The following is an 11,672-nucleotide window of genomic DNA, read 5'->3' as shown; positions in this document are numbered from 1 at the left end:
GTTGGAGTCATACCTGATACATAAGAAGCTGGTCGTGGTTGTTGGAGGTCAATCATCTCGGCTCCAAGACATCTCTGTAGGAGTTCCTCAGAGTGGATCCCAGGACCCAAGCATCTGTCCAGTTTGACCAATGACCACCCCCCTCCCCCGCCATCATAAGGCCTGGAGTACGGATGTGCACCAATGATTGCACAATGTTCAGTACTACTGGTGACTACTTGGGTACTAAAGCAGACCATGTTCCCACCCATGCCCTGGCTCCCCTTCCATTCCACCTTCTGAGCCTCCCTTACAGTCACCATCTGGATTCATTCCTCCCATGGACCAACCAGGTTGTACCTACCACCAGTGTTCATCTATCACAACCATTCTGCCTCCACCCCTCCCCCTCTCTTTATCTGCAGCTCCCGCTACCTCCACACCCAGTCCTAAAGAAGCGTAACACTGGAAATGACGACTGCTCCTTTCCTCCAGATGCTGCCAGACTTGTTGTGTTCTTCCAGCATTCTGCTTGTCTACCTTCAAACGCAACAAGCTGACAAGTGGCAAGAAATATCAGTGCCTCACAAATGCCAGGCAATGACTGTCTCCAATAATGGACATTTACTATCAACCCTTGACATTCAATGGTGCCACTGTTACTGAATCCCACACAATCAGCATCCTGGGGATTACCATTGACCAGAAACTCAACTCAACTCCCACTATAAATACAAGGTCTACAGGAGCAGACCAGAGGTGAGGAATAGTGTGGTGAAAAACTCACCTCCTGACTCCCCAAAGCCTGTCTGTCATCTACAAAGCACAAGTCAGGAGTGTGATGCAGTATTTCCTATTTGCCTAGATGGGTACTGTTCCATCCGCACTGAAGTAACTTGATACCATCCAAGACAAAGCAACCCACTTGATTATTACTGCATCCACAAGCATTCATTCCTTCTTTCACCAATGCTCAGTAGCAGCACTGTGCACATTTTACAAGATACACTGCAAAAATTCACCAAAGATCCTCACATAACAACTTCCAAACCTGTAACTTCTTTCCAACTAAAAAGGACAAGTGTAGCAGGTAGATGAAAACACCTGCAAATTCCTCTCCAGGCCACTCCCCATTCTGACTTGGAAATATATTGCCATTTCTACACTGTCATGAGGTCAAAATCCTGGAATTCCCTCCTTAAGGGCATTGTAGGTGAACCTAAAGCACATGGACAATAGCAATTCAAGAAGGCAAGTCACCACACCTTCCTGAGGGCAATAAATGCTGTCCAACCAGTGACACCCACATCCCATGAATAATGAAATGAATTGACTGTGGTTAAACATAAAGCCTAAATGGTCAGAGAATCAGTTACTCACTACTTCTATTTAGCGTCAATACATTCTGATCACCTCATCCAATACTGGAATAGTTAAAGATCAGTGAATATTTAAGATCTTTAACAACCTCAAATGGTGAGGTGCACTCGAGTCTTGTGAATGGTAATGTAAGAAGGAAAGAATGCAGTGATGAGCAAGCTGTGCAAGTGAATGAGTTTAAGGGAAAAAAATTGTGGGAAGATGTAATATCAATGTGGTGCAGGATTAGAGGGACTTAATGACTATTTTGAGGATGAATTATGAAAATAGTTGCTACCTGTGACCCTCATCACAAAATGCTGTTTCTGCTTTCAATTAACCTCATGTCATATATTGCACCATATCATGTACCATATGATAAAAGAGGATAAATATTAAATGTTGGCAGCATAGTAGGTTCAGATAAGGGCAGAAAAATGCGTCATAATGTCTTAACAGATTAGCTTTCATCCTTTGAATTAATAAAAATGTTGTAATTACAGGAAGCTTCTTCAGATTCTGTTCCAGAAGTGGAGTACAGATCTTATCCATTACAGATTGTCGTATGAATTCCCTGGTTGCTTATGAGTCTTCAGATTCAGAAACAGATGATGACAAAAGAGAAGTCATTTCTCTTCAGAGAGAAAATGATCCTGTTCACTCTAAATTTCAATCTGCATTTCCAACTACTTCAGAATGGGAATCATCTAGATGTGAATTAGAGTTAAAAGTTGCATCTTCTGGAAGTGCGCATACGGAATACAAACGGCACAATACACCGAATTGTACAAAGACATATATCTGTGTAACTCCAAAATCCCCAGAGATGCTTTTAAATGATGAGACATATTTTCAGTTTCCTAAAAAGGACCATAATAATCCAGCGAATCTGATGTGGAAATCTGATGGAATTCCTGCAAAAATGGTCCCCTCAGCTCGGAAGAGAGGATTTCAAACCTCAGTGGCAGCTGCTCAAAATATTAAACCTTACATACCCAAAAGATTAAGGCAAAAAGATGTACCTTCTAAAAGCAATTATTTCAAAGACAGCACAAAAGTTTTGACCTCTGAGATAAACTGTACTGCAACGGAAGAGCAACAGTTAAATCTGTTGAACAGAATTTCAGATTTCATTAAGCCTTACTTGGAAAACCAATACCAAGCTACAAATATCCCAAAACGTGTGGTCTTTCAGATCTCTGAGCACAAAGGACCAGTAACTACGATACATTGGTGTCCCATGCAGCAACACAGCCATTTACTGCTCTCTGCTTCCATGGATAAGTCTGTAAAGGTACAGTTCCATTACATCGAGAATAGATGGTAGCTTAACTTGAGATTTCGGAACCCGTTTATCATTGCTGAGATAAACTCTAATGCATTGTGGTGGCTGATGTGGCAAATGACAATACTATCCCAGTGCAGTAAGGGACATTCTTCTGCAGTTGAGTATTCTGCTAGATTGTTGTTGAGAGTAGATTAGACACTATCTTCTAACTGATCTGTAACATACTTAATTGGCGAAAGCTTTATTGTGATGCTGCCTCTAAAATTCTCCAAAGTGAGTTAGTTATACTGGATTTACCATTGGGGTTTGGGTTTTGCCCAGTTACTCTACTACCATTGCTTGATCAGTCATAATTTTGTGAGCCAGTTGTATATTCATTAAAGGAGATTCAGTCCTCAATTATATGTAAAAAATGGATGGGAATGTCAAAATATTGGAGAGCAGCCTGTAAAAGATTAAGTCTCGCTTTTCTCTTTTTGAGACTGCAGCAGAAAACTGTTACAGCAGGTAAACTGGGAAGTATTTCCACGATCAGGTGAACCCGGCTTTATGGCAGGATGGTTCCAGAGGATCCAAGACAACAAAGTGTGAAGCTGGATGAACATAGCAGGCCAAGCAGCATCTCAGGAGCACAAAAGCTGACATTTCGGGCCTAGACCCTACATCAGAGAGGGGGATGGGGAGAGGGTTCTGAAATAAATAGGGAGAGAGGGGGAGGCGGACCGAAGATGGATAGAGGAGAAGATAGGTGGAGACGAGAGAATAAGTGGGGAGGTGGGGAGGGGATAGGTCAGTCAGGGGAGGACGGACAGGTCAAGGAGGTGGGATGAATTTAGTAGGTGGGAAATGGAGGTGCGGATTGAGGTGGGAGGAAGGGATAGGTGAGAGGAAGAACAGGTTAGGGAGGCAGGGACGAGCTGGGCTGGTTTTGGGATGCAGTGGGGGAGGGGGAGATTTTGAAGCTTGTGAAGTCCACATTGATACCATTGGGCTTCAGGGTTCCTAAGGGGAATATGAGTTGCTGTTCCTGCAACTTTCGGGTGGCATCGTTATGGCACTGCGGGAGGCCCATGATGGACATGTCGTCTAAGGAATGGGAGGCGGAGTTAAAATGCTTTGTGACTGGGAGGTGCAGTTGTTTATTGCGAACCGAGCGGAGGTGAACTGCAAAGTGGTCCCCAAGCCTTTGCTTGGTTTCCCCAATGTCGAGGAAGCCACACCGGGGACAGTGGATACAGTATACCACATTGGCAGATGTGCAGGTGAACATCTGCTTAATATGGAATCTTGGGGCCTGGGATTGGGGTGAAGGAGGAGGTGTGGGGACGTGTAGCACTTCCTGCGGTTGCAGGGGAAGGTGCTGGGTGTGGTGGGGTTGGAGGGGAGTGTGGAGCGGACAAGGTAGTCACGGAGAGAGTGGTCTCTCCGGAAAGCAGACAAGGGTGTGGATGGAAAAATGTCTTGGGTGGTGGGGTCGGATTGTAGGTGGCGGAAGTGTCGGAGGGTGATGCGTCGTATCCGGAGGTTGGTGGGGTAGTATGTGAGGATGAGGGGAATTCTCTTAGGGCGGTTATTGCGGGGGCGGGGTGTGTGGGATGTGTTGCGGGAAATGCGGGAGACGCGGTCAAGGGCGTTCTCAACCACTGCGGGGGAGGAAGTTGCGGTCCTTGAAGAACGTGGCCATCTGGGATGTGCCGGTGTGGAATGCCTCATTCTGGGACCAGATGCAGCAGAGGCGAACGAATTGAGAATACAGGATGGAATTTTTGCTGTGGGATGGGTGGGAGGATGTGTATTCTAGGTAGCTGTGGGAGTTGGTGGGCTTGAGAAATGGACATCAGTTACAAGCTGGTTGCCTGAGATGGAGACAGAGAGGTCCAGGAAGGTGAAGGATGTGTTGGAGATGGCCCAGGTGAACTTGAGATTGGGGTGGAAGGTGTTGGTGAAGTGGATGAACTGTTCGAGCTCCTCTGGGGAGGAAGAGGCGGCGCTGATACAGTCATCAATGTAATGGAAGAAGAGGTGGGGTTTGGGGCCTGTGTAGGTGCGGAAGAGGGACTGTTCCACGTAACCTACAAAGAGGCAGACATAGCTTGGGCCCATGCGAGTACCCATGGCCACCCCCTTTGTCTGTAGGAAGTAGGAGGAATCGAAAGAGAATTTGTTGAGGGTGAGGACGAGTTCGGCTAGGCGGATGAGGGTGTCAGTGAAGGGGGATTGGTCTGGCCTGCGGGACAGGAAGAAGCGGAGGGCCTTGAGGCCATCTGCATGAGGAAATGCAGGTGTACAGGAACTGGATGTCCATGGTGAAAATGAGGTGTTGGGGGCCAGGGAATTGGAAGTTCTGGAGGGCGTGGGTGGTATCATGGATGTAGGTGGGGAGTTCCTGGACCAAGGAGGAGAAAATGGAGTCCAGATAGGTGGAGATGAGTTCGGAGGGGCAGGAGCAGGCGGAGACAATAGGTCGGCCAGGGCAAGCAGGTTTGTGGATTTTTGAAGGAGGTAGAAACGGGCCGTGTGGGTTTGGGGAACAATGAGGTTGGAGGCTGTGGGTGGGAGGTCACCTGAGGTGATGAGGTCATGGATGGTATTGGAGATAATGGTTTGGTGCTCGGGGGTGGGGTCATGATCAAAGGGGCGGTAGGAGGAGGTGTCGGAGAGTTGGCATTTGGCCTCGGCGATGTAGAGGTCAGTGCGTCATACCAACACTGCGCCTCCCTTGTCTGCGGGTTTGATGATGAGGTTGGGGTTGGAGCGGAGGCTGCCCATTCTGTGGGGGTGAAGTTGGAGTGGGTGAGAGGGGTGGAGAGGTTGAGGCGGTTGATGTCTCGACGGCAGTTGGAGATGAAGAGGTCAAGGGAGGGTAGGAGGCCTGGGGGTGGTGTCCAGGAAGAGGACTTGTGTTGGAGGCAGGTGAAGGGGTCAGTGGAGGGAGGTTTAGGCTCCCGGTGAAAGAAGTAAGCTTGGAGGCAGAGACAGTGGAAAAACTGCTCAATGTCCAAACGTGACTGGTATTCGTTGATGTGTGAGTGGAGGGGGACAAAGGTGAGCCCCTTGCTTAGGACTGACTGTTCATCCTCAGTCGGGGGAGGTTTGCGGGGATGGTGAAGATTCGGCAGGGCTCTGTGGCTGTTTGCTCTGGGGTTGCTCGCTGTGGAGGCTGTGGGCGGAGCGATATAGGCATCGGCGGTGGGCGGGGTTCCATCGGCGGTGGGCGGAGTTCCGTTGGTGGTAGGTGGAGTGCTGCTGTCTTCGGCGGTGGGCAGGGTTTCATTAGCGGTGGGTGGAGTGCTGCTGTTTTCGGTGGTGGGCAGGGTTCCGTTGGCAGTGGGTGGAGTGCTGCTGTCTTTGGTGGTGGGCAGGGTTCCATTAGCGGTAGGTGGAGTGCTGCTGTCTTCGGCGGTGGGCAGGGTTCCATTAGCGGTAGGTGGAGTGCTGCTGTCTTCGGCGGTGGGCAGGGTTCCATTAGTGGTAGGTGGAGTGCTGCTGTCTTCGGCGGTGGGCAGGGTTCCATTAGCGGTGGGTGGAGTGCTGCTGTCTTCGGCGGTGGGCAGGGTTCCATTAGCGGTAGGTGAAGTGCTGCTGTCTTTGGTGGTGGGCAGGGTTCTGTTGGCAGTGGGTGGAGTGCTGCTGTCTTTGGTGGTGGGCAGGGTTCCATTAGCGGTGGGTGGAGTGCTGCTGTCTTCGGCGGTGGGCAGGGTTCCATTAGCGGTAGGTGGAGTGCTGCTGTCTTCGGCGGTGGGCAGGGTTCCATTAGCGGTAGGTGGAGTGCTGCTGTCTTCGGCGGTGGGCAGGGTTCCATTAGTGGTAGGTGGAGTGCTGCTGTCTTCGGCGGTGGGCAGGGTTCCATTAGCGGTGGGTGGAGTGCTGCTGTCTTCGGCGGTGGGCAGGGTTCCATTAGCGGTAGGTGGAGTGCTGCTGTCTTCGGCGGTGGGCAGGGTTCCATTAGCGGTGGGTGGAGTGCTGCTGTCTTCGGTGGTGGGCAGGGTTCCATTAGCGGTGGGTGGAGTGCTGCTGTCTTTGGTGGTGGGCAGGGTTCCGTTGGTGGTAGGTAGAGTGCTGCTGTCTTCGGCGGTGGGCAGGGTTCCATTAGCGGTGGGTGGAGTGCTGCTGTCTTCGGTGGTGGGCAGGGTTCCATTAGCGGTGGGTGGAGTGCTGCTGTTTTCGGTGGTGGGCAGGGTTCCATTAGCGGTGGGTGGAGTGCTGCTGTCTTTGGTGGTGGGCAGGGTTCTGTTGGCAGTGGGTGGAGTGCTGCTGTCTTTGGTGGTGGGCAGGGTTCCGTTGACAGTGGGTGGAGTGCTGCTGTCTTCGGCGGTGGGCAGGGTTCCATTAGTGGTAGGTGGAGTGCTGCTGTTTTCGGTGGTGGGCAGGGTTCCGTTGGCAGTGGGTGGAGTGCTGCTGTCTTTGGCGGTGGGCGGAGTTGCGTCGGTGGTGGGCGATGCGACATTGGCAGTGGGAGGAGTGGGCTGGGCAGCAGCAGCGGCAGCAGCAGTGGTGAGGGTGATGTTTGTGGTGTTAGTTCTTGTTTTTTAGATTGCCTGTCACTAATGGTGTTCCAAGGGGATTGGTTCTGGGCCCTCTTCTGTTTGTCATTTTTATATAAAGGTTTTGGGTGAGAATATAGAAGACATGGTTATTAAGTTTGCAGATGACACCACCAAAATTGATGGCTTTGTTGATGGCAAAGAAGGTTTTCCAAGATGACGAATGGATCTCGATCAAATGGGTCAATGGGCTGAAAAATTGCTAATGGAGTTAATCTGGATAAATGCAAGGTATTGCATTTTTGTACAACAAACAAGGGTAGAACTTATACAATTAACGGTAGGACCTTGACTAGTGTTGTAGAACAAGATGGATCTAAGGGATACATAGTTCTTTGCAGTTTGCATCACATGTAGATACGGTAGTTAAAAAGACATTTGGCACACTCCTTCATTGCTTAGTCCTTTGAGTATAGGAGTTGGGAAGTCATGTTGAGGTTGTACAGGACATTACTGACGCCTCTTCTGGCAGACTGTTCCCAGTTATGGTCACAGTTATAAGAATGCTATTATCAAGCTGGTGAGGGTTCAGAAGAGATTTACCAGGATGTTGCCAGGTATAGAAGGTTTGAGATGTAAAGCAAGGTTGGATAGGCTCCTAAGATGCTGCTTGGCCTGCTGTGTTCATCCAGCTCCACACTTTGTTATCTTGGATAGGCTGAAACTGTTTTCACTTGAGTGTAGGAGGTTGAGAGGCAATCAGAAAGAGTTTATAAAATAATGAGACATGCAGATAGAATTAATGGTAGTTGCCTTTTCCCTAGGATAGTGGATTTCAAGACTGGGGGCACTTTTAAGGTGAGAGGAGAGAGGCAAACTTTTTATACAAAGTGGTTCAAATGTGGAATGCACTTCCTGAGGAAGTTGTGGATATGGCCGCAATTACATCATTTAAAAGACAACTGGATAGGTACATGAATAGGAAAGCTTTGGAGTGATAAGGGCCAGGAGCAGGCAGGTACAGCTAGTTTAGTTTGGGATTATTTTCAGCATGGACTGGCTGGACCAAAGGGTCTGTTCCTGTATTACTCTGTGAGTGCAAAAAAATGCTCATGCACCTTATAAAAATAATCAGATCCACATCAATCAGCATTTCTTCTTCTCTTGGAGGATGACTTGCTGCCATTCTAGTTTGATAGGTTCTGAGATGTGTACATCCCCAACACCTTGACTTCATTTCTTAGAAGAATCCCTACAGTACGGGAACATGCCATTCAGCCCAACAAGTCCACATCAACCCTCCAAAGAACAACACATCCAGACTCATCCCCTTACCTTATCACTGTAACCATGTATTTCCCATAGTTAATGCACCTAAACTACACATCCCTGAACACTATGGGTAATTTAGCATGGCCAGTCCACCTAATTTGCACATCTTCAGACTGTGGGAGGAAACAGCAGCACCTGGCAGAAACCCATGCAAACATGGGAGAATGTGCACACTCCACTCAGACAGTTGCTGGAGGTTGGAACCAGACCCGATTCCCTGGCGCAGTAAGGCAGCCGTGCTAATCACTGAGCCACCAAGCCACCTATTCCTGCATGTTCCAAACAGAGTCACTAAACGTGCATGGCACCCTCACCAGTGAGCCTCTATCAATTTTGGTCAGCCATAAGCCTGCATCTCCCATAAGTCATCAGGTATGTTTGATCCCTTTAAGGATGTTTCAATGACACCACTAAAGCATTTTTTTGGGTCCCTGGAAGTTGCCAGCTTTGTCTGAGATTTGAGTACAGCCATTGTTTCGCAAGTCTGGTGTCAGGCACACAAATGACATGTTCTGCCAATTGGAGCTGGTTCTCAGTGACTACTGCCTTGATGCTTTGCATGTTGATCTGCTAAAGATTTGGAGAATCTTGTGAAGGCACTGGTAGTGGCTCCTCTCCAGGGGTTTGAAGACAACCACATAGGAGAGCAGGGATCACCACTGCCTGGTAAACCATGACTTTATTCTTGGGTTTAAGATACTGGTCCCCAAATACTTCAGATGGTCGAAGACTGACCTGACACATCTGAGGTGCAGTTAAGTTTCATTGTTTATATCTGCCTTTGTTAAGACGAGGTTCTCCAAGTATAGACATGGACAATTTTCCAGGATGTTGTCGCTGATTTTAACCGATAGAGGGAGGAGATGTCTTAGTGGGGAGTTGATTGGAAGATGACCTTGTTTTTCTGGGTGTTTAGGGAAAGGCTCATTTTCTCATATGCTCCAGAGAAAGGGTCCACATTTACCTGAAGCTCAGTTTCCAAGTCTAGCCAACTGATTAACCCCCAAGGTCAGAAGGCGCTCAAGTAGCTCAGTTGGCTGGACGACTAGCTTGCAATGCAGCGTGGGTTCAATTCTTGCATCCCATGAGGTTACCATGAAGTGCTTTCTTCTCAACCTCTGCCTTCACCTGAGGCGTAGTGACCCTCCGGTTAAACCACCAGTTGTATCTATATGGAGAGCAGCTCAATAGTCCATTAGTGATCAGTGGTTGATGATAAACGCTTCTGCCTTCCAATAATTATATGATTGGCTCTTGGATACTTAAACAGCCTGTGGGTGTGAATACCGAGTCACAAGCCATCAGATATCCAGAAAGGAAGATGCTGTCTTTCTCTCTTGCATGAGAAGCGCTTCAAGCTTGAGGAAAACAGGTTTATTTTCCCCCGTCAGTGGTTGTAAGTAATGGCTTTTAATTGATCAGGCCTTAAATAACCAATCAATCGTATATGACTGGTGATGGTTTAACCTGAGGGTCACAATGTCTCAGGCGAGTGGAGAAGGAGGTAACCTCAGCTGGTACAGGAATTGAAACCACGGTGCTGGAATTACTGTACATTGCAAACTAGCCATCCAGCCAACTGAGCTAAATGAATGTACGCTTAGAGTAGGCGAACCATTTCCCTGAACCTGTCCCATCTTTCAATCAGATCATAGTTGATCTTTACCTCAGCGAAATCTTCCTGATGTGTCTCTATTTCCCTTGGTTCTTTTCATATCTAAAAATATGTCAACTTCTGACTTGAATATGCTCAATATCTGAGCATTCACAGTTTTCCAGAATAAGAGTTCCAAAAGTCCACAACCTGTTGACGAAGAAGTTTCCCCTTATGCCAATCCCAAATTGGCAGTTCCTTATTCTGAGATTTGGAACCCTAGTTCTAGACAGCTTAGCTACAGGACACAGCATTGTAACTTGCTGTCAAGTCCTTGAAGCATTTTATATTTTGATGAGATCCACACTTATTCTTCTAGGCTCTTCTGGATTGTCTCCTTCTACCATAATCCTCTCACCCCAGGAGTTCATCTAGTGAACCACCATTGCCCTTCATCTAGGGCAATTATGTCTTTTCTTAGCAAGCACACCGTAGGTGTGCATATTACAACAAGTGTAATCTCACCAAGGCCCTGTGCAAATCAATGTCAAATTTATTCTTCCTCTCCAGTCCCCTTGAGATGAGGGCTAATATTTGTTTTCTTAATTGATCACTGCTCCCAATTTTCTGATTTGTATACAAAGATATCCAGAGTACCAACCTTTTCTAGCTTTTCACCACTTAAAACATATTCTGCATGTCTTTTATTGTCCCCAAAGTGAAAATCTCCACATCTCTCCACCGTATTTTCCAATTTTCATATTCTTGTCCACTTATTTAACCTAACTAATTTTGCAGATTTCCCTTTTAGCATCCTCCATACAGTTTATTAGCCCAACTAACCTGGTATTCTTTACAAATCTGGACGCTCTTTACTTGATCCTGTAATCCAAGACATTGACTTAGAAACATAAATATCTGTGGCTGAAATTCTGGTCCTTGTAACAGTCCATGAGTTACTGCCTGCCAACCTGAAAATAACCCATTTATTCCTTCTCTTTTTTTTTCAGTTCAGAAACCTCAAATGTGCCATCCCATTAATGAGCAATCTTATATAATTATCACTGGTACTACAACTTTACAAATGCTGTTTGAAAATCAAAATATCTTACATCCACTGGTTTCACTCTTACTGCCTCTATCAGTGATACCCTGAAAGAACTGTAATACAATTGTCAAACATAATTTCCCATTCATAAACTGTGGTGACGTTGCCAAAGCCCATTATGATTTCCTAAGTGTCCTGTTATTATGTCCTGTATAATAGAATTTAGGGTTCTCCCATTGATCAACATCAGGTTAACTGATCAAAAATGTTTGTTTTCTCATTATTATGTTACAATTTAATTGTCTTGTGTTTGCTCTCCAATGTAATAGTTGAAGCAGATATTTTATGTACATAATTGCAGTGCATTGCTGCTTTCCATATACCTATTAATTACATGACTAAAGAAAGATCCCCTCACAATAGTTGAAAATGTTTTCTCAGAGCACACAGAAGCCAGATGTGAATGGTAGTATAATGACTTTGAATGATGGTCTATTATTCTGTGGAGAAAATACACCTCTGACTCTATCATCAGGGCTCTGTAATTATAAATAAAAAGACTAAATATAGATAGGAAGAAATACTTCA

General features: G+C 46.8%; 1 protein-coding gene across 5 annotated transcripts in view; it reads left to right on the top strand.

The window, feature by feature from the left end:
* The window catches only part of wdr25 (WD repeat domain 25), a 103,195-nt gene that overhangs the window by 450 nt on the left and 91,073 nt on the right, over positions 1-11,672 (top strand). For 4 of the 5 annotated variants that reach the window (XM_048537030.2, XM_048537028.2, XM_048537027.2 and 1 more), the window contains exon 2: positions 1,842-2,632. In XM_048537030.2, coding sequence (XP_048392987.1) covers positions 1,904-2,632 — 729 coding nt within the window. In that variant the 5' untranslated portion in view covers positions 1,842-1,903. Of the gene's footprint in view, positions 1-57; positions 739-1,841; positions 2,633-11,672 lie in introns of those variants that run through there. The other variant, XM_048537029.2, reaches the window with a different exon arrangement.

The sequence above is a fragment of the Stegostoma tigrinum genome, chromosome 10, assembly GCF_030684315.1.
Source record: "Stegostoma tigrinum isolate sSteTig4 chromosome 10, sSteTig4.hap1, whole genome shotgun sequence".
NCBI lineage: Eukaryota > Metazoa > Chordata > Chondrichthyes > Orectolobiformes > Stegostomatidae > Stegostoma > Stegostoma tigrinum.
The sequence above is the reverse complement of the archived record's forward strand: the minus strand, read 5'-3'. Positions and strand labels throughout refer to the sequence as shown.